General features: G+C 52.0%; 1 protein-coding gene across 3 annotated transcripts in view; it reads right to left on the reverse strand.

Moving 5' to 3' along the window:
* Positions 1-26,504, reverse strand: part of TACC2 (transforming acidic coiled-coil containing protein 2) — a 137,401-nt gene that overhangs the window by 43,275 nt on the left and 67,622 nt on the right. For all 3 annotated transcript variants that reach the window (XM_080822630.1, XM_080822631.1, XM_080822632.1), the window contains exon 4: positions 1,903-2,039. In XM_080822630.1, coding sequence (XP_080678756.1) covers positions 1,903-2,039 — 137 coding nt within the window. The remainder of the gene's footprint in view (positions 1-1,902; positions 2,040-26,504) is intronic.

Genomic DNA, 26,504 nt, shown 5'->3' on the forward strand with positions numbered 1-26,504 from the left:
TTCCCTGTTCACTCCTTGGTGCAGGAGAATGGACCGTACGCTGTAATACACCATCGTTTTCTTCTCAGTCCTTTCCCAAAGTAGCCCACGTATCTGGGGGCATGAACTTGTACCCACAAAAAAAGGATGGTTGATTTCCAATCACGTGTTTGATCTAGGGATGACGATCTATTTGTCATTCCCTTTCCATTAAACCTAAGGGTGATTTTTTAAATAGTATTATAAGAAATGAATTTTTTTATGCTTCATAATATGAAAGAAAAAATGGGAATGCTAAAACCCTCTCAGCAGTCCTTCCGGTTCCTCCTCTACCTTAAAATCAAATAAATTGCAATAATTCCTCTCTCGGGGCCCAGCCCCTAGACTAGCCATGCAGAATCAGATACTACTAGCTGAGCCATCAGAGATGGGAAAATATAAAAACGGCATTTGTCAGACACCAGCAAAGACACCTGCCCTCCCCACAAAGTGGTCCTAACCCTTTCCCCCAGGACTGGGGAGACTATCTGGTTAGGAGGGGCACCTGGGTGGCTTAGTTGTTAAGCATCTCCCTTCAGCTCAGGTCATGATCCCAGGGTCCTGGGATAGAGTCCCGCATCAGGCTCCCTGCTCGGCTCCCTGCTTCTCCCTCTCCCACTCCCCCTGCTTGTGTTTCCTCTCTCGCTATATCTCTCTGACAAATAAATGAAGAGCATCTTAAAAAAAAAAAAAAAAAAGGAATCAGCCTCCAAGTGTCTACCCTTTCTAAAGTAACAGCCTATCTGAACCTAGGACAGGCAGAAAGAATTCTGCCCATTTCTTCGTAAAACCAACATCGAGGTCAAAATATCATTTGACTTTATAGTTCACCAGGCTTCTGGCCAGGGCAAGAGTATGAATGGAAGCCCAGCCACCAACTTGTTCCTCCTCCTCCTACCCCAGCTCCCTCCCTTACCCAGGGTGGCCTTGAGCACAGGTGTGTGGACAGCCCACCTTGGTTCCTCCTTGGCTGAGATAGAGTCAGCCCTGGGAAGACGGGCCATGAGAAAGGGCATCCAGAGTGTCCAGAGGGTGGTTTAGGAGGAGACGGGCCCTGCAGCCTCACCGCAGAGAGAGGACTGTGGCTGGAGGAGAGCCAGAGTGGGGCCCACTAGAACACACAGCCCAAGGCAGGAAGGTGGTCCGGGTCTAAGAAGGTACCAGCTGGCCCCCTGACCAGTCTGCTGGGCCAATTCTGGCCGTCCCCATCTCCTTCCAGGTCTCGTGTTAAACTTTCACACTGGAGGTGTAGCTGGAGGATACAGGCACAAAACCCTGGCCAGGTCGGGGACTGGGGAACGAGATCTGCCCCATCCCCTCGCACCTCCAGCAATCACAACTGAAAGGTATGGAAAGATCCACGTTTTAAGTCTTACTAGGGGAGAAAGGAGGCAGGAAAGTGATATGAAATCAGGTAACTTAAGGTTAACAAGGAATAAATGAACCATTCATGCATGGGTTTGGCTATCTATGGCTTTCTCTTCTTTCCCATTTACTACATATCTCCATTCCCAAGCCCAGGGGGGCTATGGTCTTTCATAAAAATGCAGATTCATGTGGGCTGTCTAGCACCAGTGTTCTTATGGGAGCCAAGGGCCACATATTAGAATCCAAGATAGAATCCCAAATAAAAACCTCCCAGACCCACTTGTCCCCTTAAGCCCCATTCTGGATGCCAAGTAAACGGCACCCAGAGCTAAAGAAGGTGTTTCCCACAGGTCCCCCCTAAACACCTTCAAAGCAGACAGAATAATCCGCAGTATCTGCTCACTCTAAGTTTTCACTCACAAAACGAGCTCCGAGCAGAGAGGGGGCCCCCCTCCAGCTGCCCTGGCCCAGGGCTGCTCCCAGGCTTCCCCAAGGGGAGCACCTGACCTTGGTTACCTGGTTCTTCCAAGGGGGGCTGCGCGCTGACCTCAGGTTCTGGAGTGACTTCGGGGGGCGGCGGGGGAGGGGCTGGTGGAGCTTTGACAGGAGTCGTCGACTCGGGGGTCTCAAATGCTTCTTCAGAGTCAGAACTCCTGATGGAGAGAGGAGGAGAGAAACGGGGTTAGGCAGGCATCTGGGCTGAGTCGGCTCTGAGGGGCCAGGGGCGCCTGCTGCTGAGGCCGTGTGGCCCTCGGATCCCTGCCCGGGACCCCTAGAACCGGGCTGGTTGCCCAATTAAGCTATTCGAGGGCAGATGTGAGGAAAGTCATTTCCCAGCATGATTCCCAAGAGTGAATCTCATTATCACCAGCTTTGTTCCCATATGACATATGCTTTGAACTTAGCCCTATGAGAAATACGTATTTCTGGCCTCAGTGACAAAAACAAACAGGGGAATCTTTTGATCAACTCTGGCACCCAGTCGGTCAAACAGATAGTCCCAGAAACACATTTCAGTGCCGTGGTTCCAACACATCATAGGGTCCCCACTCCGTGAAACCAAATCGCATATGGCCTTTCGGCATCCATCATTCTCTCCCACCGCCCCTCCTTCCCGGAGCTTCTCATAACTTATTATAGATTTAGTCACCTCCTAATTGTGTTAATTATCTTTCTCATCTCCCGAACTTCAAGGCCATGAGGGCAGCAGGCCTTACTTATTACAGCATCTCTGAGCCTAAGCCAGGAGGCAGTGAATACACATCTGTTGAATGAATGAGTGAATGAATGAATGAATGAATGAAAGCTGGCAAGCCAGCTCTCTGGAGGATGTGCCGGACGAAGACACAAAACACAGCCTGCTGATCTCCATGATACAATAACAACCATTGCCACTCTGCCCCAAGGTCTGATCTCAAGGAAAATTCTTCTTCCAGAGAACTGGACCAAAATTTCACCCACAGGACACCGACCCCACGCAGAAATAAGGGGGAGGCTCCTCAACCAACTAAAGCCGTGTCCTGGGCTCCGGAAAACCCAGAGCGGACAGCCCTTCTCCAGCACCCTGCTTCTACAGGGGGTTCAATATTAAGCCAGAAAGAATGAGACTTCCCCAAATCATGGAGCCAGGCCTGCGTCCTCGGGCCGCGGGGCAGGTCCTCCCTCGCTCAAGATGCCCAGCGGGGTGCGGTCCTGGACCAACCCCACTCGAGGATGCCAGAGTGCCATCCCCTGGGCTGAGCCCCTACTCAAGCCATCGTACAGAGACTAAAATGCCACTCGCTCATTTGCAACAAGCAAGGTCATTATCAAGAGAGTGGATACTCAGGGCCGCTGCTGGCACGTGTGACCCAGCTGGCAAATCTGGGTGAAGACGCGTAATCAGAGGTGGACGAGCCAGGAGAGCATGGAGCATGGAACGCTCTTGCTCCCACAAGGTCAAAGCACTCGTGACCTCCGCACAGGGCAGCCTCTTCTAAAGACCGTCCGCCAGCCGGGAGAGAGAAGCAAGAAGCAAGCCAATCCCTCCACCGTCAGCCAGCACAGGAAAACACAGCCATTTGGGGAGTTCTCCTTCAGAAAAATGTACACACTGATGTTTTTACGACTTGTTAGTGACTCATTTTACCAGTGCCAAAGACCCCCTCCCTAAGGATCCTGGCTCCTGCAACCCACCACAAAGCCTTCCCGGGGCGCAAAGCGATGAACAGAAACGCCCAAGAAGCTTTCGATGGGCTCCGGGGAGCTGCAACTTGCGCACCATCAAATTTCATGAGGAAAGACTCAACCACCACACACAGGACAGCCGGGGCTGACTTTTTTACAAACACACGTTAATACCAAAGGCCTTAGCTTTTGTCCAGGGAAAGTGAAGATACAAGCTTGGACAATAGATCAAGGTACCCGAGTTTTGCAAGGTCCGTTCACTGGCATGAAAAACACGAGGAAGTTACACAACAGAGTAGCAAAGAGAAACAAGAGTTTGGATCACCCCGGTGGGCCCCGGCTGTCACCCTGCCCCCAGCACGGCTTGCATCAGGGGCAACACTGACAAGACACACGGAGCCAACTTGCCTCTTCCCAGAGCTTCCTTGAAGGGCCATCAGACTGGCTTCTCCACTGCTGGTCACTGCTGTCCACATCCACTGGGCCCACTCCACCAGGGGCCACATCCGCCAGGAGGCAAAAGCCATCTCTGCCAAAGGATAGCCTCTGTCCCCTAAAGTCCCACCCCGATTCTCTGGCCGTATCGCTGGAATCTAAATCTGTCCAAGATGTCAGCAAGGAGTTCGCCGCACTGCCAGCCACGGACGCCACGAGCTTCCCCAGCGTGCAGCCGGGACACAGAGTGAGAGGCTGTGTCTCCTCCCGTGGCTTCCGTAACCCTGGGCCCTGGCGATGCACAGCCTTAGAGCACAAAGGACCCCTGCTCTTTCTCTCAGCACGAGCAAGCGACAGGGAGAGCCGGATGCTCTTGGGTCCGAGCTGCTGAATTCCAATGAGGTCTCCCAGGCTGCAGCTGCCCGGCCCGTGCACCTGCTCGGAAGGGACCGCCATTCACCACTGCCCTGTTGGGAGGGAGACGGCCCATCAAGCCCCTTTGTGGCTCCCTGCCTGTTGACCATGAACCGTTTCTACATCAAAACACCATGGGGGACCCGTGGACCATAAGAATGGCACTCACTTCCGGTGATGCCCGCGTTGTGTTCACATTTCCGCTCCCTCTCCCAGGAGCAGAGAGCAAGTTAATTAGAGGAGGCGGATGGCAGCTTTTTTAATCAGCTCTTTTTCCCCTGTTCGGTTTCCCAGAGGGCTCAGAAACATTTCCGAGAGCAGGGATTTCTGCAGTCCACCCACAAAGAGCTTGTACATAAAAATAAAGCAGCACTTTGGAGGCCCAGGGCGGAAAAGCAGCTCCCCGTCGGCTGTTTGATTTTTTTTTTCCCCTACTAGAAAAAAACCAAAGTACAATAAATGATTCTGTTACGGCTCCACACACTTTCCAAATGAAAGAAAAGAAAATTAATTTGCTGCAAAGATGCATCAGAAAGAACGTGCCACTCCAGTCTGCTAAAACATCTCTAAATTAGAGGAAAATGCATTCACCAGGATAGACGGGTGCTATGTTATTAAATAAGCAAATATGCAAATGCATGCAAATAAAATGAGACATATGTCTTTCCCTCTTGTCAAAAGCTAGCTCATAATGACCACGCATGAAATATGGGGACTTTAACTCCCAGCATGAAAAGCTTTATAATGGTTATCATATGCTCAACTTTCTGTTAGGTGTCAGGCATTGGGCGAGGCCCATTTTGCACATTTCTCTCTCATCTTCAAAACCAGCCCGCCTGCTAGAGAGCAGGCCCCCTTTACAGATGGCATCACTAAGGCTTAGGGAAGCAAATTACTTTGCCCTTGTCTATCTAGTTAGCAAGCAGTGGCAGATAGGCTCAAATCTAGAACTGTATGCCTCTAAGGTGTGTGCTCTTTTCTGTGCACCTGTCTCGGTGGTTTCCAAACATTTTCGACAGCAGAACTCTTCCTCCAAATGGATCCCCTGTGCGGAGCACAGCAGTATTTCGTTTATTTTATAAGCTTAATTTATAATATATTCTTATGACAAAGTCTATCATTGGGAATAATAAAGCCGTCTTGACAAACTTGAAAACCTGACACCAGGAGTTGGGGATGCCAATCGCAGCATCAGACCTGCTAATTGCTCCGGGCTGCACATGACCAGGCAGTCCTGACACAGACTGATGACTGATTGCAAACAGCACCTGTTTTTTCACAGCTTGTCCTATGATCACGGGATCTTCTTGAATAAGGCAGACAGGGCTGAGTAGCTACCTAGCGGTACAAAACCAAATTCATCCATCCCCACAAGGCAATATGCTGATGATATCCAACCCCACGCAGTGTGGTGTGCACGGACAGGAAGGAAAGACAGAAACGTGTAACCCCAAGGATAGAGAGACTGTGCTAGCCACCAAAACCAAACCGAACACGCCAAGCTCCCAGCTGTATGTTAGCAAAGTTTTAAGAGTATTTTTTCAAATATTTTTTCAGATTTCAGAGAATCTCTAGATAGTTCTGAGCTCCCGCTGTGCACACAATAAAGAAATCAGTCCCTCCACAGATGACACACTGTATTAAAACAGAGCACTATGGGGAAACTGTCCCCAAAGTGAGCCAGCTGGCAAAATGTAGAACTCCCTAGGGCCTGTTGCCCTATCTTTTTGCTTAACTTTCAACATTTTCAGGTTTTCCTTCTATGAACTATAACAACAAAACAGTGTAAGATCAGCACCCACCAAAGAATACATTAATGTAATATAAGTTAGCATAATGAATGATAAAGTTAGTATAATAAAATCACATATACACAAAAGTATGTGTGAATGTATACATGTATAAATAAAATATGATTCTCTTTTTTTCAAGATTTTATTTATTTATTTGACAGAGAGAGACACAGCGAGAGAGGGAACACAAGCAGGGGGAGTGGGAGAGGGACAGCAGGCTCCCTGCTGAGCAGGGAGCCCAATGCGGGGCTCGATCCCAAGACCCTGGGATCCTACCTGAGCTGAAGGCAAACGCTTAACAACTGAGCCACCCGGGAGGCCCTCTTTTTCTTTTTAAGTTTATTTACAATCCCTACACCCAACGTGGGTTTCAACGTGGGGTTCAAACTCACAACCTCCCCATCAAGAGTCACACGCTCTACTGACTGAGTCAGCCACGTGCCCCCAAACCTGGGCATCTCTTACTAAAGAGACACTATAAACGTAGTTTTTTAGCTTATCATTAAACAGTTACATTTTGCTCAAGTTTTATGGGAAGTAATTCAAGGGCTCGGGAAGAGAAATTTCAGACACTGTAGAATGAATCTTCCAACTCTGAAGATGGAAGAAAATGTCCTATTCCGGACATTTTCCGACACGTTTACCACGTCCTTTTAAACAGGAAAGGAAACTGAGGCCAGGAGAGCTGTGGTGACTTCCCAAGGTAACCAGCCCGTTTTGGCAGAGCTTCAGCCAGGCCTTCCACGGAACCAGCCTGCTTTCATTAAACGCTGCCTGCACATAAGAAGGCAACCCCCCACCTCCTAGCCGCAGAGCCCCGCCCCCTGAAAATCTAAAGTTACCTGTACCTACGTGCTATCTAATTACCAAGAAAGAGTCCATTCTTCTTTTTTCTTTAAGGATTTTATCTATTTATTTATTTTAGAGCAAGGGAGGGAGAGGGAGAGAGAGAGAGAGAGAGAGAGAGAGCAGGAGCTGGGGGAGGGGTAGAGGAGAAGGAAGAGGGATGACTCCGTGCTGGGCGTGCAGCCCCATGTGGGGCCTGATCCCACGACGCCCAGATCATGACCTGAGCTGAAACCAAGAGTTGGACGTTCAACTGACTGAGGCACCCAGACGTAAGAAATAGATCCTTCTCGAGCATGGCTAAAGGGAAGTTACTATGTAGAAAGTTGTCTATTTCTACAGCAATTTCTCAGGATTCTAGTGAAAGGGAGCCTGGGGACTGAGGTTTTACAACCGCCCGCCCACTAGTGAAAGGCCACAGGCAGGCCCTCAGCAGACCCACTTCCCGTGACATACGCCCCACTCCCGAGCAAGAGTACAGGCGTCCCTCTGGCCTCCCTCCCTTTGAGACCAAACCCAGAGAGATGTCATAGTGCTGGCCCAGAGCCCGCTGTCGAGAGGAGGCTCAGAGCCTCCAGGCCAAGAGAACGCCTGCCTTCGCTGAAGAGAGGGAGACCTTCCAGAAACAAAACGGAGCTCTCGGCAGATCAGACCAGCTCCTTCCTCTCCGCATGTAAGGATCTGATGGGTTTGTACGTGAGAGGGTATTTTTGAAACTGCTTTGCATTAAATTCGATTCATCAAGATATTCCCCTCCAGACAGCCCTGACAAGAAATGCTGTCTCTGTCGCCACATGTGTGCGTACCCCCACGCACGCACCCACACACACTTCCCTCCTGCCGAAAACATCCTGACCAGACGGGCAATGTCTTCGGGCTGACCGAAGAGAGTCCATCACGGTCCTGTGCCTTTCGTGTGGACAGAAAAGGAATCCACTCTGCAGGATCCCTCCTCGACATTCAGGTCAAGGGGGAACATTATTTCAACACGACCAAGCGCGAAGACCCTTCCTGGGCTGTGAGGTGACCGAGGAGGCCACGGTCAGGTGCCGTCTTCTACTTGACTACCTGGGCCTTTGGACGGTTTGTCCAACCTAAGTGGGAAAAATAACTGTAAGGATCATCCTTTCCTTGTATTACTGCAGCTCTGATTCTGCCCTTGGCCTCCAGCCCTTAGAAATTGGGGGAACTTCCTAGCAACCTAAGTCTTCCTTTTTGGTTAGTCACAGCTACCGATCTGGGCATGAAGGAGACTCTGGAGCCCACACACCATGTGGGATGTCTGTCCTGCCAGGCAAAGGGACTCTCTGGGTCACACTGACCTTGACTTCATCCTGCCCTCCAAGTGCACACCACCCGTACACCCCAGGTTCCGGGGAGGGTTTCCAGAACAGAGGAGGATTCGGTGTGGGTTGCACCAGTGCTTACACACGTGCCCGGCGAAACATCCCTACGCACGCTTTGTTTTGAAACTGACTCCTTTGCAACAACACCAGGAACTTACTTAGCAGAGCAGACGCTCCAAGGGCTGAGCGCCTCAGGGCAGGCCACGTCGGATGGAGGCCGAGCCAGCAGCCCTGGGCTCCCGATTCTACCTGTTTGTAACTGGATCCTGGAGAAATGCCAGAATGCCAATCAAGTCTCAGGAGAAACAAAGGCCTCGACTGCCCTTTAATGCCCTTGCCTTCTGCAATGATATCACCAAAATCTCATCTTTGTAGCTGAGCTCCTTGCTTGGGTAACTTAAGCTGGAATCTTTAAACTCAGATTCTTAAAAACCTAACTGGAAAAAAGGTATTTATAGATGCTAGCAAGAAAAGAACGGGACAAACGGAACTGAGAAAGACCTAAGAAGGAGCTTCCGACAGACTGTCGTTAAGGGTCCTTCTCTCTTCTCTAGAGAGAACCCCAGAGCACCCTGCCTGGTCAGACGGCTAACAAGCAGCCTCCCACACAGCTAAGACACCACCAGCAGTCAGGGAGACACAGAAATTTCTCTGTTCAACCACGTATGCTGAAGACCCTGCACCTTCCTCAATGAAAAGCTCTTCCGGTCTTGTCACTTATCCTCCTTTTATATGCTGTTCTAATGGGTTTGTGTTATGGACTCTCTGTGTGTGTGTGTGTGTGTGTGTGTGTGTGTATTCCCCAATGGGTTTGTGTTATGGACTGTGTGTGTGTGTGTGTGTGTGTGTGTGTGTATTCCCCACATTCACACTGAACTCTCACTCCCAATGTGATGGACATGATTCGCAGCTGCTCGGGCCCCGTGAAGGGTATGAGCGCCCCTTGCGAAACAAACCCCAGGGAAGACTCTCAGAGCTGACCTCCCTTGCCCCTCTACCACGTGGGGACACAGGGAGAACACGACCATCTATGACCAAGGAATCAGTCCCACACCAGACGCCCAATCCATTAGTGCCTTGACCGTGGACTCCCCAGCCTCCAGACCTGCGCGGAATGAATGTCTGTTGGTGAAGCCGCCCCGTCTACGGCACCTTTGTCATCCCAGCCTCCACTGACCAGGACAGTCTCATACCTCATTTCTGAAACCAAAACAAATCAGAAGGGGCAGGGAAGACAGACGCGTAGATAGCATCTTTGAAGCCTGAGTGATCCGTGAGACAGAAGGGCCCTCAAAGACGATGCAGGAACTCGGAAAGAACAGTAACGCCTGGTGAACCCCTAGGGCGTCCCCAGCGCCCCGCAGGTGCCAGAGCCTCCCCCAGCACCCACATGGCTGACGTGGGCGTGGTGGGTTCACGTGTATAGTCGGGATAGCTCCAAGTTGAGTAATAAGTAGGAAAAGACAGCAAATTAAGGAATTACATATGGTGTGAGCTTATTTGGGACACAACAATTAGATATATACGCAAATATACATGAACACCCATGCATATTTACATAACACACGTATACCTGTGTAGAGACAGAAAAAGACATACACACAGGCCACACATGTGTGGTTTCTCTAACCTGAAAGGAGTATCCGAGCACAAGCGCATGCAGAGCCCAGCCGCAATGCTGGGGATGCCAGTGGCCTTCCCAGACGCGCTCAGCAAGCTCTCCCAAAGCCCATGGGTCCAGGACGCAAGGAATGGAACTTGGCTGGGTCTGATTTGCTGGATTATGTCCAGGGCGACGTGGTATAAGGGAAGGAGCTGACCGGGAGTTTGGGGAAAGGGCGACAGCCGGAACCCAGCCTTCCTCCGGGCACAGCCTAGGACAGACACGCCTGCCTGGGATCTGCCCCCTCAGGTGCTCCCGCAGCCGGCAGGAAGCACCCATTCTGCTTCGCGGGCACCACAAGCATCACTCTGATTTCGGGGTGCCCTCCTGGGCAGTGCCGGGGTTCCAGGATGGGGGCCTCAACCAGGGACCGCTCGCCTCAGCCCACGTCACGGTTTGTTCCTCAGTTCCCTCACCTCTCCTCCCTCTGACCCTCAAACAGGCAAGGCATGAGGACATCATTCCACAGTTTCAGTCGGGCTGGTCACCTGTTCCGAGCCGGGCACCTGGGCAGCCACGTCAGACCCACCAGCTCCCTGCTCTCAAGAAGCTCCAGTCCTCCTGCGGCCTGAGGGTGACCATCCAGAGCCGAGGGGCCCAGCGGCTCGCCGAGGGGCTCAGAGCCCTGCAGGGGCAGAACCGAGACGAGAGCACAGGGCTTGTGCTCCCTGTCCCAAACCAGTTGGTCTCCTCTACGTCCCAGGGGCTCCTGCGTGTTGGCAGGCTGGAGGGTGTGAATCAGTCTCCAGTACGTTTGGGCGCCGTCGGTTTCCAGGGCATCCTCGGCTCCAGGGCAATGGACTAAACAATGGGGTTTCCGCATCTGGATCCGCGACCGCCCCATGGGGACAGCCGGCCAGGCCAGCCGGTCTCCCCTGCCCTCTGCCCCTCAGCCTCACCTTAACCCGTCCCCTCATTCGACCACCACTTGGTGCCCAAGGGGTCCCAACTCCGCCCTCCCGACTATAACCTCTGGAGGTTCCTGGAACCTACCTTGGGTGACAGGGGAGGCTGTAGGCTAACCACACCCCTGGGGTTAGCCAAGTGCCTTCTGCAGGAGGGTCAGGTCAGCTGTTACCCTCACTGATTTGCATCTTGGACAAAGAGCAATTATCGTTGTGGGCTCAGGGGAGACTCAAGTGCTAAGCTCAGAGCAGATGCCGTCCGCTCAGCAGAGCAAGGGCGGTCCGGCCTTAGCCTTCTGGGCCCCCAAGTTCTTTATGTCCAAAGCACCCTCACCTAAGTGTCTCTCTCCGAGGCTCTGAATTGGGTTCGGTTTCTATCTGTCCTAGAGTGTGTCTCAGTACTTGTCTCCCTCTCCTCTGCCCTCCTTTGCCCCCGTATGAGTGTGTGTGTGTGTGTGTGCGCGCGCGCACGCACGTGCCCTCCCACTCCCGCCGGGCATCTGCATCCCCTACCACCACCACCCCACCCTGATCTTTGGTCAAAAGGGGGAAAAGCACATTTGGAGGCTGTCCCACTAATCTTAATTCTGCCCTTTCTACCGATAATTAAAGCTCATGTGTTTTGACTTTATAATTCATCACTTATAATTCTACCTTTAGAGTGGTCCTTCAAAGCCTTACAAATTATTATTAATAATAGCAACGGAGAAAGGATTTGAGGGCTTTTACTGCATCGGACGTTATCTGCCCCATACTCACCCCTTCCTAATGTCCAGTGTACACTCATTACTGAGTCACGCTGAGGGCATTGGTTTTAACATACAGAGCTGACCAGTGAACCACACAGGGGTTGGGGCACCAACGCCCCACGAGCCGTCAGAATCCAAGTATAACTTTTGACTCTCCAAAGACTTGACCTACTGTCGATCGGGAGCCTTACTGGTAACATAAAGAGTTGATCATCACATATTTTCCATGTTACATGTATTTTATACTGTATTTGCACGAGAAGATAAGCTAGAGACAAGAAAGTATTAAGAAAATCGTAAGGAAGAGGGGCGCCTGGGTGGCTCAGTGGGTTAAAGCCTCTGCCTTCAGCTCAGGTCATGATCCCAAGGTCCTGGGATCGAGCCCCGCATCGAGCTCTCTGCTTAGCGGGGAGCCTACTTCCTCCTCTCGCTCTCTCTGCCTGCCTCTCTGCCTACTTGTGATCTCTGTCAAATGAATAAATAAAATCATTTAAAAAAAAAAAAAGAAAATCGTAAGGAAGAGAAAGTATATTGATAGTACTGAACAGCCGCCAAAAAACCCATACAAAAGTGGAGTTGTGTGGCACAAACCTATGGGGTTTAAGGGTCAAGGGCACATACCTTACAGGTAGATTTCACCCAGTTTGCTAAAACCTCAGCAGCCCAGAAAGCATCGTGAGCTCCTGGAGCGATCACAGCAGCTGTGATTACAGATGAGAGCATCACACCCTCCCGCTGAGACGGCTGACCTTGAGCGAGACCCTGAAGCTTTGCTGACTGAAAGAAGTGAACCCAGAGTGGGTTTAGTTGTTTTATTTCATTTATCTGCACATCAGTAATTCTCCCGGCATTGCCCAGAGGTGACACTCGGCCAATACCTCCCCCAGCAGCTCCTCGTGAAGCACCAAGACAAGCTTCGGAAAAGTTCCTTCCCAGCTGTGCTAAGTAAATGGCGACATGGGATGCACTGGGTGTCTCAACCACGACCATGACGTTGCACCCAGAAACAAAACTGGAACAAACCTGGATGTGAGCTAGAATACTTTAGTAAAAAGTCTGGCATTTAGAAAATTTTAAAAGCTCATTTTTCTACCAGTGTCTGCAAACAGGCTTTTGTGTGATAAAGGAGCAGTGCTTAAATCTGTCCCTTTCCTTCCAATCTCTTTACAGGACCAAAAAGAAAAGAAGGACTTGTAAACAGCCTGCCTGTTGCAGAGAATAAGTATTGTTCGATGCCTTGAAAACGTGCATTTCCTGAAGGCACTGACTGCTTCAGAATATTTCCACACCATTCTCTCATACATAATGCAGCAGCATCACTCAGTCTTTGACCCACTTATTAAAAAAATTCTGAACAGGGGCGCCTGGGTGGCTCAGTGGGTTAAAGCCTCTGCCTTCGGCTCAGGTCATGATCCCAGGGTCCTGGGATCGAGCCCCGCATCGGGCTCTCTGCTCAGCAGGGAGCCTGCCTCCTCCTCTCTCTCTCTCTGCCTGCCTCTCTGCCTTCTTGTGATCCCTGTCTGTCAAATAAATAAAATCTTTAAAAAAAAAAAAAAAAAAAAAAAAATTCTGAACAGAGGGGCGCCTGGGTGGCGCCGCTGGTTAATCATCAGACTCTTGATTTTAGCTCAGGTCAGGATCTCAGGGTCCTGGGATCGAGCCCCCCGTCGGGCTCCCTCCGTGCTCAGTGCGGAGCCTGCTTGGGATTCTCTCTCTTTCCTTCTTCCTCTGCTCCTCCCCATCCCCTCGAAATAAAGAAATAAAATCTTTTTTAAAAAATTCGGAATACATAATGTCTGAATTAAATCATGTTCTTCATGTATACTATCGCAATGATCTGATTCTGATCATTTCGTAGAAGAAAACCAGCCCAATATTCACAAAATATAAAAAGGAGCGCTTACAGACGAGGCTCCAAAATTCGTGCTCCTCCACCGGGGAGGGGAGCGATTTCGGACAGGTTCCTAACACACCTTACCTGGGCCCTTTTCCTCATCCGTGCGGTGGCACCTGCCACCGATGGCATGAGGTCGTTCTGAGAAGGGAGTCTGCACTCAGACCAGGCCAGGCACACAGAAGGCGTCTACTCTCTCCAGTCCTTACCATGTCAGAATTCTACAGCCAGGAGTACCATATCCTTCGCCTGAACATAATCAGAGAAACCCAGAGCCAAGTCCTATTGTCTTTTAAGCCGCCTGTAGTCAGGGGACAGCTTTACCAATGACTGGTGAATTTCCAGAGCAATGAGAAAAGAATGTGATTTTCTTGCTCTTCCCACACACCCTCCGCTCCCCTCCCCAGCTCTCTCTCTCTCACACACACACACACACACACACACACACACACACACAGCCTGGTAAAACGGCTGTGGGCGAGGAATTGTAAAATCAAGCAATAAATCCACTCGAATATTTACTGAATTAATTCACAGCCAGTCTGACAGAAATTGTAATCAGCAAAGGAGAAGGAGGGTTCTGGGTTCTGGGGTGCACCGGGGGGTTTTTCTCTCTCTTGCATTCCCTGAAAGGAAGACAGACGTGAAGACAGACATGATGAGGGAAGAAGGAGCCAGTCATCCCAGGGCTGGGGAAAGAAGGTTCCAGGCAGAGAGAACCACAAGATGAAGAGTCCTGAGTTATGCCCACCCCCCCCCCCCCGCAACCGCTGGGGAAGAGCAGAGGGCCAGGAGGAGAAAGTCTGCCCTGAGGAGCTGGAGAGCCTGGGGAGGGCTTCACATGGGGAAGAACTCCCCCTACATAGGGTCTTCAAGGCCACCATGACTGCTCTGACAAGGGCAGCAAGGCAGGAGTGGGGGAGGGGGACAGCACATCACATCAGCGGGGAGACAGGAGTCCAGAGACAGAAGGTGGGGCCCTGCACTAGACAAGCAAGGGGGAAGGACAGAGGGAGAAGCAGCTGCAAAGATGAGTAGTCAGACTCGAGACTCCCATGGAAGGTTAAGGAAAAAGCTGAGATCCCAAGTGTGCTTTCAAAAAGTTTTGGCTAAAATAAGCATTTCCTTCTTCTGTCACTGTAACTGATACAAGAAAGAAGATAGCTTTTCTTAGGGTGCCTTGGGTGGCTCAGTCAGTTAAGTGTCCGCCATTGGCTCAGGTCATGATCGCAGAGTCCCCGGATGGAGCCCCCCCATGGGGCTCCCTGCTCAGCGGGGAGTCTGCTTCTCCCTCTGTCCCTCCCCCCCTGTTGCTTGTGCACTCCCTTGCTTCAGCTCTCTCTCTTTCTCAAATAAATAAATAAAATCTTGAAAAAAAAATTAAAGAAAAAAAAAGAAGATAGTTTTTCTTGACTTCAAGGGACCCTGAATCATCTCTTAACAGCAGTCGATTTAATAACAAAAGTATCAAAGCCGTAATCAGTGGTTTGACTATGACAGGGCTGAGAGGCAACCTCAGATTTCAATTACATAGAACAAAGCTCCAATGAAAGATACGCTTTCCCACAGCAAAGGAGCAAACTGTCCCAAGGTTAAGGGTTTTGTGACAATAACCCAATTGAGTTAAAATAGACTCTCAGAGCTGACCTCCCTGCCACTATACTACTCAGTTGGATGATAAAAGGAACAGAGTAAGGTATAAATCTGACAACTGCCACCTGACAATTATTTCCAGTCCTCATGCCTTCAAGCCCTCCGACTTACCAACAAGCCCCAGCTCTCCCCCTTATTTTTAGGACAAGGGCAGCCCTTTGTGCTTTGTCTTCTCAAATCTCTTGCATCAAAGGCTCCAAGTTTTCCATTATCTCAAGGGTCCTACTATTTTAAAAGTCAGGCTTCTGGTTTCAGCTGGAATCTTAATGAAAGTTGAAGCAAATAATTAGGGGCTTATCTCTTCTTTATTTGTCACAGGACATGCCCACAGGCCAAGCATTAGAAGTAAGAAAAAGAAAGAATCAAGGATTTTGGCTCGCACAAGCGGAAGGAGGTGATAGCACACATGCTCTGGTATGAATGGAGAATCTGACAAATGTTGCCCAAAATCAAGACGGGAAAGCTCTGACTCTTGACATTTCCATATTGCACTTCCTTCAAAAGCCAACACCAGAGGGGGTTCATTTGCTTGGCTCAGGAGGTCAAGGCCAACAAAGGACTGAACGGATTGGCTCATTCAACATCAGACACGATGATGGAAATCCATCAACCAAATCATCATTCCCGGGGTGCCTGGGTGGCTCAGTCAGTTAGGCGTCTGCCTTCAGCCCAGGCCACGATCTCAGACTCCAGGGATCCAGCCCCGCATCAGACTCCCCATTTAGCGAGGAGTCTGCTTCTCCCTCTGCCCATCCCCCTGTTGGTGCTCATGCTCTCTCTCTCTCAAATAAATAGGATCTTAAAAAAAAAAATCATCCCAGAGCCACTAAACAAGTAAATACAAAACCTACAACGAAGACATCAGTGATGGAAAACTAGCATTTCCACCAGAGAACACGCAGAAATACTCTGATACAGGAGAAGAATCAGACACTCCCCGAGGTGCTATTTCAAGACGGAGGCCCCACAAATCCTCGCTTTCCCCCCTGGACACCACTTTCACCCCAGGATGTGGGAGCAACGCCTCCGAAAGAAAAAGAGAAAGAGGAGGAGAGAGCCAGCGTCACGCAGACACTGGGACAGACACTTGGTGCTCGAGTAGGTAACGGGGGCTCATCTGCGAGGCAACCAGGGGTGAGCTGGACCTTCCCCTCCCGGTGCATCCGATGCTTTCCAGCTCTTTCCAGGTCCCACACAAGAGAAAATGCCCACTGCTTACTCAAACGTACGCCTGGGGTGAACTCTAGGCCCGGGCCCCTCTCAAAGCCTGAGATGCTGCTCCTCCGTCTCCTGGGAGGATTCCAAGTGCCCGACCAGGGTCTGGCGCTCCAGCAGGACCCTGGTGCCTGGACAGCCCCACCTCCACTCCGTCCCCCAAATCACTTCTTCCTGCTGCAGAATAATGCCATCGGGCTTCCTCGCAGCTGCCAGGCCTGGGCCTTATCCCCTCCCCATTGCATTGTCCTTCCTGCTTCAAAAACCTCACCTGGGAGCCTCCCCCCCTTTTATCGCTTCCAAAAGGCCCTGTGCACAGGCCCCTCGCCCTGCTAGAGCTGCTTCTCCCCCCACGCAGCTGCCTTTCTCTCCCTCTCAGCCTCCAGCCCCCATGGCTCCTTCCAAATTCCTCAAGTTCCCATGGACTCCCTTGTGTGCTGACCTGCTCCAGCCAATCACACATACATCCTGGCTTCCTAGGGTCGGACCAGCCCTTTTAGCAGCTCTCATCTGCAAGGCTAGCTACAAAGCCATACATTTTCTCAGGAAAAAGACAAAAAAAAAAAAAAAAAACTATTTCTGTCTACACGTATAATGAGATCCAAGTAAAATGATGCTGTATATTCCACTCTGCTGGGATGAATCGTGGGCCCTGCACAGATGTCCTCTTGTCCCCTGAAGAACAGCCCCGCCTACTCCAAACAGCCCCCTGATGGGCAGCCTCTCAGGCACTGAACCGTTATCTACGTGGGGGCATAAAACTAGAAGGTTCTTTATTAACTAGGAGGGACCTCGGGGGAGAATTTCAGGAAAGCCAATTTCCAAACAGCTCTAAAGAGGAAGATAGGCTCTTAAGTCTATGAATAAGGAGCCCTATGTTAAACAAGAAAGGCCACCCAGTATCTCCAGTGGCAAATCTGGAAACTCAGAATTACAGTTTATGGGACAAGGAACACAATAAAGAAATAAAGGTGGGCTGTTTCCTCCCTTGCCCCTTGAACACATATCCAAATCTGGGCACAAGACTCCTCCATCAAAGGCTGCCCACTGCTGCCCAAACTCCTTAGTGCGACTCACGAGGCCTTCCAAGATTTGGCCCCTGCAATTTCCCTCGAGTCCCACCCTGGTCCCTGCTCTCACTCCTTGTACTCAAGCCAGACCCCACGCCCAGCCCTCCAGGCCCCTCCCGGCCTCTCTGCACTGGCTCTTACTGTTCCTTCCACCTGGCTGCCCCCCTGCCCAGCAGACACCTGCTCAGGAAGGTTCAGCAGGATGGCCCCTCCTCCATGCAGCCCTCCATTACTTTATCTCCACTGAACGCTAAAGTGTCCGTCCCAGTGCCTAAAACACCCAAGTGCATGTATGGGGTGCACAACATCGGCTTCCCCCAGGAGACTGTGAGCTCCCTGCACGCCAGTTCCTTTGTCTGTGTGTGACAATGGCCTCCAAGGTACAAAGGGCCCAGCCATCATTCTGCCTCTTTGGCTTCTTCTATTTTTCTATCTTACAACCTGACTGGTCCGATTCCATCATATATATATATATATATATATATATATATATATATGTGTGTGTGTGTATGGTATTACATATACATATGTATTATATACACATGTATTTTATATATATATATATATTTTATATATATATATATATATTTTTTAAACCAATCAAATATTACACCTGGGTATGAGGGCAATACTTTCCAAGGCCCCTGAGATTTGGGTAATTTATAGTTTCTCCAGGCAAGCCTTTACCCATCACCCTCTATCTCTGGTTCCCTTCCCACACACCATGCCAGGAATTTAAGCTCTGAGTTTTAGAAGAGGTAGTCACATATGGAGATGGGGGAAAGGCAGTATTCAGGAAATTACAAATATAACACAACATATAATAATGTAGCATAACAATATAATATAACATAACATAACATAATATGATACAACGTAACATAACATAACATAACATAACCTATTTTGAGCATAAATTGGGAAGGGCACCGCGTAAAGCCAGGAAAGCGACCACAAGGGACGGAAGGGCATTATTTGAGAAAGCCCATCCGAGCGGGCTGGTTTCCGACGTTCAGCACCTTCTTTTCCACTTCACAGGCACTACGGGGTTTTCTCGGGGAGTGATACTAATGCATCCTTTGGCACCACGTGCCAGCATTTCAGGGTTTTCTTCCCCAGACTTCACTAGGAATTACGCTATATTAAAAAAAAAAACAAAAACCCGCGAGCAGAATACTTCACAAACATTTACATGTCCTCTCCAGTGTCGCCAGCATGACCATGCCTCCTCTCTCTAGCTGCAGAATCTCCCAGCCCCAGGGAGGGGGCGGGGTGCTAACCCCACCGTGCGGATGTCATGACCGGGGCTCCACGGGCACAGCGTCGGCCGGCAGTGCACACGTCCGGGAACCCAGGACAGCTGTGCACTCAGCCAGCGCCACCTTCCGCTAGCTTTTCAAGGTGGCCTCTGTCAAACCTTGTGCTGTTCCTAACAGCGGAGCTGGGCTTGTCTGTGGTGAGCATGTTCTCCCCATTTTTTCTTGGGAGCAGTGGGTCTGTCCGTCAGGCATCCTGTCCATCTTAATGCCGCCCGGCTCTCTGGTCCAACTACAATGCACTGGCCACAGACATGGACCCATAGTCACACAGTCATCCAGTGAGGAGACAGAACCCTGCCCTGGCCCACAGAGGCCATGTGAAGGGACAGGGCTCAGGGCCTCCCTGAGGGAAGGAGAGAGAGGCCAGGAGAGCTCTGCTGGCTGCAGGCTCCACTCAGGCCCCTGCCCACGGTCCTGTGCATGGGAGCAGGTGGCTGGTGACCACAGGGCCCCAGCTCAACCTTGAGGTGGCCCCAGAGTCTGGAGGCAGCCCCTGGATTGTGCAGTCAGGCTGGGTGCTAAGAGCTACATCCCAGAGAGGGGCTGGCTCCAACACGCTCTTCCCCCATCTGTTACTAGAACAATCGGACCTGACAGACTTGGGGCACGAACACCTCTTCATTTCCGAAGTCCCACTTTCCCTCATCCGCACAGACATCACTGTCAGGCCCCACCTTCCACCACAGTATACCTTGTCCTTTCTTATCTGGAGTCCCTTCCCTCTGACCCCACCTCTCTCTAGCATCAGACACAATCAGCAGGAAAACACTGCTGGAATCTTCCAGCCGGACATAACTGTCCTCCTCCTCTTCCCCCTTCCCCTTCCCTGGGCTTCAGGTCACGTCTCTCAAGCCCGGTCACGAAAGATATTCACTACAGGTGTCAAAACACCCGAGTTGTCCCCAAGCAGGCTTGCCTCCCGCAACATCCCAGTTAGGGCAGGAGATGTAAGCTGAGCGGCTCAAGATCCGTCACAGACCAGCCGCGCACTCCAGTGCTCCCCAGTTTCCTCGTCCCTCCGCCCCGGTGTGTCTAGGTCTGTGCAGACAGTACCAGGGGCTGCGGCACCCAGCTCCCCCAGCAGCTAGGGCGCTAGGTCAGAGGGGTTGCCCCAGGCAGCCCCAGGGGCAGGTCCCCTGCTGGACATTAGAGAATGATCCTAAGGGCCACCAACCCTATCACTTTAGGTGGTTCGGAAGTTTCTTCTGGGGTGGGGGGAGGGCAGGGAGCAGGGTCCTTTTTTCCAAAGCCGTCCTGGTAATTATCCCTGGAAGAACCCACGTGTTGGTCACAGGTGACACACACTCTCTTGTCTTTAAGTTACTGTGAATGATTTGTTTCCACACCTCGACCAAAGGTGCCTGGCTAAGTCCACAGGCAAAGCCCTTCTGAGGAAGGAACATTCTAGGTACACCTCTGCCCAGGGACACCCTACCAGATCCCAGGCTCCTGGTCCCAAAACTTCCCATCCAGCACTTACAAACTTTGCCAGTCACTGGTTCAGGAGTCAAAATGCCCAGCAGGCTCGGGCTGTCACGCCTCAGCGGCCGGACTGGCCGTGCGCTCCGGCCCCACAGCCTCACACACACTCTGCGCCCAGTCCCCTCGACCTTCTTCCCCAAGAGCAGGGTCCCTCGGACACTGATGCTGTGGGGACCTTCTCTTCCCTACAGCCCTGCCCTCCAGAGTGTGCCTTTGGGCCATTCTCTCTCCCCTGAGCATTAAAGGAGAGGAACACAGTCCCAGGATCCTCCTCAGAACGAGGCTGGGCCAGGAAATTCCACGCATGACCTACATGTGTACAGATGTTTTCCCTAAAGTAAAGCCAGCCTCTCCAGCCTTCTTCCTGGAAAATACTCCCACTTCCGGGCATGCCTCCCTCAGCAGAACAATTAGCCATTAGCAACTTCCTCTAGGGCCCTGATGAACGCTTAAAAGGAATGACTCTCAGAAGTTGAGCCCCTTAGATCTAGACTGTTCCTGGGGTTCCAGAGACCCAGACCTGATCCCCGTTAGAGATGGCGCTTACCAGGGAGAGCCTCGGGACACGCCGCTTCTCCTGCAGCAAGCCAGCCACACATGGGTTGGCAACTTTCACTCTGACATTCTGCTCCCCTCAGTTTTCTCCCCCAGCCCAGACAAAGAGCAGCCCGAGCTCTAACAGATGCCAAGCTTCAAGTTCAACAACGGTCTATCTTTAGCTAAGTCCCACTCAGGATGAACACGGTAAACAGCCACCTTTTTGGGAAACTGATCTTTTGAGCATCCCTTAGGAGATGGAAGGAATCAGAAAAAAAAATGACACTTTAGGGCAAAGACACAAGCTAAGACACAAGGGTAGGCCATGGTCATGGGCCCACGGTCCATCATTTTTATCCCCAAATTAACTATCTACTGCCTTCCCCTGGGGAGAGAGAACTTGCAGTCTCAGCTACTTCGCTACCCTGGGAGGAAGCCCCAGTCCATGCTCATCAAATGACAGAGTCCATCTAAAAATATATTTTTTAGCAAATCGGAAGTTAACGGGAAGAGACTCAAATGACTACCAGACTCTCTCTGAATGAAGACCAGCGGGAAAGGCCTGAGTGCTGTTTCACAAATGATGGGCTTGTGGGATCTGAAACAACGTCCTGGCAAAAATAGGCTCCCCATGACTTCTAAGATCTGACGTTTCAGCTCTAAAATTCCCCCACTCTGGGTCTCCGCAAACACCCTGGAGTAAGTGAAGCCCGGATGCTGACAGCACCCTGGGCCGGACAGTTGGCCTGCGTTGTCAGCCGCACAAGGACACAGAGCAAACTGAGGGCGGGGGCCATCCCCACCCCCGCCCCCACCCCTGTCCGGAGCCAGAGGCTGCTCCTGCCCCCATTTAAGGACGAAGCAGAGGAAACCGTGGAAGGGGCCAACCCAGAAACAACCCTTCACGATCAGGAGGGCTGGCAGGTGCAAAACATGCTCTGGGAAGCCCACCAGCCCCGCAGAACTTTCCCGCACAGCCGGGGCAGGCCCTGTGCAGAAGACCCAACTTCCTGGCCCCGGCAGCGGCTCTCCTTTGCAAGGGCTAAGAACGCAGAAACAAAAGGAATCCACTGCACTTCGCCCTCCACGCTCCCCCTCTGCCGCCCCCCACGCTCCCCACATCCCCCCTGCTCCGCTGCCCCAGCCTCCTCCGAAGCCTCTGGAGCTCAGGCAGGAGCTGCTTCGTCCACCCAAGAGGCTTCTTCAGGTGGAAGAGATGAAGGCAGGCAAGAGACCCACGCTGCGAGAGGGCCAGAGAGAGCGCAGAGCTGAACGCGCAGTCCTCTAAGAAGAGCGAACCATGTTAGAGGGGAGAGGCCCCGGCTGTCACGGGCTGTCACGGAACCGACCTGCCAGCAGCTGAGCCGTGGTGCACTTTCCTGGGACACTGTGGGAACAGCATTTAGGCAGGGTCACACGTCCTTCAGCCAGCGGCACTGGCAGGCTCTTGTGACACCACATGGTGGCGACCGGCAGGCAGATCACCAAACTGGCTGTCCCTGCGGCCGTGGGTCCAGTCCTCACATGCGGCCCGCAGAACCTCAACGTCCGAGGTCCAGCCAAGCTCCTGCTGCCCCTCCAAGTCCCGGCTGCGGGTCCCCCTCTGTGGGCTCAGTGCAGAACAGATGTGCCCATGACTGTGCAGCATTCGCTCAACAAGACACTTACTGAGCACGTACTATGCTCAGTGCTATGTGAGAGACTGGGGACAAGCATGGTAAACAGAATGCTCTCAGGATCCTTCCATTCTGACGAGACCCGTGGAAAGAGACAAAGCAAATAATTACCAACGGGCAGAGAATTACAAAGAACTCACACAGGAGAAAGCTACAGAGCTGTGGTGTCCAACACAACTGTCTCCTGCCAGACACAGAGGTTTCAATTAAAATTTAAAATCCAGTTTCTTGGAGGTGCTGCCCACATTTTGAGGGCTCAACAGCCACATGTGGCTAGGTGGCGGTCATACTGGGCCATGCAGATTATAGAACTTTTCCATCATCCCAGAAGGTTCTATTGGACAGCACTGGAGAGTAACGGCAGAAAAAGCCATCAAGGATTGAAGCTGGAGAAGGAGCCAGTCCAGCCAGCACAGCACAGAATGCTTTCTGGACCAGCTACAGCATGTGCAAAGGCCCTGAGGTGGCTGAGAACTGCATGTTCAAAGAGCTGACAGGTGCTCAGTGTGGGTGAAGAGTAGCTGGCAAGGGAGGTGGGAGGCCAGTCCTGCAGCCCACCACCCCACAGGGAAGCTAGGACTTCAGATGGAAAGTCATGGGAAGCGGACACAGGGAAGGGCCATGATCCAGGCTGTTTAAGGAAGAAGGAAGGAGAGGGAAGAGAAGACCAGACTTTACTACCAGGTTTCTGGGTGCAGCAGCTGGCTGGCTGGGGAGCCGCGAGCTGAGACAGGGAGGGGCGCTGGGACTGGGTTGGTGCGTATATAGGTTATTTGTGTTTGAGAGAAGGAAAGTCATCAGTTCAGTTTTAGATACTCAAAGCCCAAGCTCTCCGTCAGAAACCCGAGAGGAGACACAAAATGAGCCGCTGGGTAAATGCGGAGCTCAGAGGAGAGGGAAGGGTATAGACCAGGCGTTCTTGGTACGTAATAGTACTCAAGTAATAGTACTCAAGTCCATGAGACATCTTGGGGAGAGCAGAGAGAGACATCAGTTTGGCCCAGGCCAAAGACTTGAGGATCCCTGTGCTCATAAACGGTCATGAGGGTAGGGACACAGAGCCCTGCACCACCCCAACCAGCTGTATGACTGGGGGCAGGGGGTCAGCAAACTACGACCCACTGCCTGCTTGTGTAAATAGGGTGGCCTAGAACACTGGTTTACTAATGGCCTGTGACTGCTTTCACACTTGAACAGCAGAGCTGAGTTCCTGCAACGAAGACCATATGGCCTGCAAAGTCTACAGTACTTACTCTTCAGCCCTTTACAGAAAATGTTTGCTGAGCCCCCGACTGCTCTCCCGGCCTCAGAGAGCCCTCGATTTCCTCACCTATAAAATGGGGGTGGAAGTGCGTGTCTCATAGGATTCACAGATATAAAAGTTCTATAATGGGAAACACCCAGCACACAAAAGTTTCTGCTAAATTGAGTCTGCTCGGCCGGGGGCTGCAGAACCCCTCACTCTCAATTTTCACACTGCAGCATCCAGCTCTGTTTCCGTGTTCCGTGATGTGAACGGCACACACCTGCTCTCCAGAAACAACGGCTAACCTGAGTCTGTAAGTACAGTGTCCTCTGAGCGACTTCCCACGCGGGGTGGGTGTGTGCGAGCGACTCGGGCTAAGTCGGCTCTTCGTGGCCAGCCAGCCCCACCCCCCAGGACTCCCGCCCAGGCTGAAACCCAAGCATTAGTCCACGAACAATTGGTTTTCACGGAGCCACTGTTTGCCGTGCCTAAGTCCTCACCATCAATCTTAAGGGGAAAGGAGGGAATTATTCAACATCCTTTGCTTACCCAGGAACTCGCCAGGCTCAGGCAATCCATCTGGCAAGGACAGCCAATCACATTTCTGGCTGAAGTGGTTCCTAGGCAACCAAAAAAAGAACCACAGAAAGAAGCCGCAGATAGTGGAAAGAAACATGGGGACGGGGGCTGAGGGTCAAGGCGGGGGAGTGGCCCAGACTCCACCGACCCAGAGGTAACGCTTACCCGTCCTGGCTGCTCACCCCACCATCGGTGGGTGCCCCAGCCCAGTGCCCCAGCAGAAAGGGACAGCATGAGTTCCGGGGCAACTGGCAGCTACCCAGAGGGCCTTGGAATGTTCTTGGCCGTCAGCTCACCTTAGAAAAAGCCTACAGGTAAGCCCCACAGAGAAAGCAGTAAAGGGCCACAGGGGCCATACTGGACGGATCTAGGAACGACAGCCGAGGAAACCACCTGCTATGGACTCAATGTTTTTGCCCCGCCCCCCCCCAATAATCCATTTGTTGAAACTCTAATCCCCAGTGTGCTGGCATCTGGACGTGGCACCTGTGGGAAGTAATTAGGTCACGAGGGTGGAGTCCTCGTGAATGGTGTCAGCGTCCTTCAAAGAAGACACAGATCTCTCCCTCTCCCCACCCCCACTGTCCCCCGTACTCCCTCTCCCTCCTCCACCATCCTTCTCCCCTCTCCCCCCCACCACAAAAGGACCAGGTCTCTGCTCCCTTTTGCTGTGGCCAGGGAAGCACCGAGGACATAACCATCTGTAAACCCGAGAGAAGGTCCTCACACCAGACACCAAATCCGTCAGCACCCTGACCTCCCTGGACCTGAAGCCCCCAGAACCCACAGCCATCAGGGTCTGCCGTTGAAGCGCCCCCGTCTGTGGTATTTTTGTCCCAGCAACCTGAACTAAGAGCCCCCAGCAGGTTCCTTCGGGACTCGGGCAACGCCCAGCCTTCGGAGAACTCTGCAGCTTATTCAGTGTTGGGGCAACAAAACTACTAAGTTTCGTCCAGCGCTAATATGCAAAGTGAAAGGCGCTTCCTGGAGCTGGACAGCCGCCTGCCGCCCACAGCAGGGATGCTGTCACTTAAGCGAAATGACTTCGCCAAGGGTCACCTCAAGAAACAAGGCTTTGAAAGAGATCCAGGGAGGCCTAAAGACTGATCCTTATCAGGAGCTCCAGCAGCCCTCTCTGCCTTCCGAGCTACTGAAATGACAGCAATTTCCAGGCACATAGTGTCCCCACTTGTGTCACAGTCCAGGGCTCTTGTCTTCTGAGTCTTCACAAACAAGGGCCCTCCCCTCTGAGAAACCCTGGGAGGCAGGTGGGGCTGAACCAGTCATGGGGCTTCTCAACAGCCTCCCACCGGGAAAGAGAGGACGGAGGATTGGGAGGCACAGGAAAAGGAAGGGCCCAAGCCTCTGCTTTCTCTGCTTTCTGGTCTGTGATCCAGATGGGTGCAGAGGTCTGTCCCCCACCCCACACCCGGCCCCATGAGGTGGCCCCCCACAATTTCTCCCTGGCCTTGGCCACTGTCTCAATTACTGTTCTCATCCCACCTGCTTGTCAAACCCCAGCCCAAACTCATCAACTTTCCCCCAGACTCCCAATTCAGTTCTCCTGTCCTGGCAAAGGCCACATCCTTCTCTTAGTCCAAGAGGAGCGTAAAACCTTCACTGTGTCCCTGCCACCATGTGTAACCTTCCGTACCCCCCCATCCCCACCAAGGCCAGCTGTTTCTGGTTTCCTCGCCTTTTCTCCACCCAGCCTGGCCCTCCTACTCTGATCTACAGGAGCATGGGCGGCATGGGTTCCCCTAGCTGATCCGGGAGACCCTGGAAAGGACAGGGGTGGGGGGGCTGCAACTACACAAAGGGTAAAGTACTTCCTGCTGCTGCACTTAGCAGAGTCTGAACCACAAGGGGCTGCCGGGGAGGGAAGGCACAGGCAGGAGCGGCATGTCTGACCCACAGCCGCTGCTACGCTCCCTGGAGCACTTCCTGCCCCCCCCCCCGCCCCCACCGCACTGTCCAGCCATCCACGCCGGGGAAGGAGTGTTTTCTGCAGACGGTTTCTTCTCTCCCAGCTACTCCTGTTCTGTTTGGAAACAGGGCTACTGTTGCTACCAGACCTTCTTTCCCGGACAGGAAAGAAGCAGCCCAGAAGGGGTCAGAGTTCCTCAGGGA

The sequence above is a fragment of the Martes martes genome (assembly GCF_963455335.1).
Source record: "Martes martes genome assembly, chromosome: 14".
NCBI classification, from domain to species: domain Eukaryota; kingdom Metazoa; phylum Chordata; class Mammalia; order Carnivora; family Mustelidae; genus Martes; species Martes martes.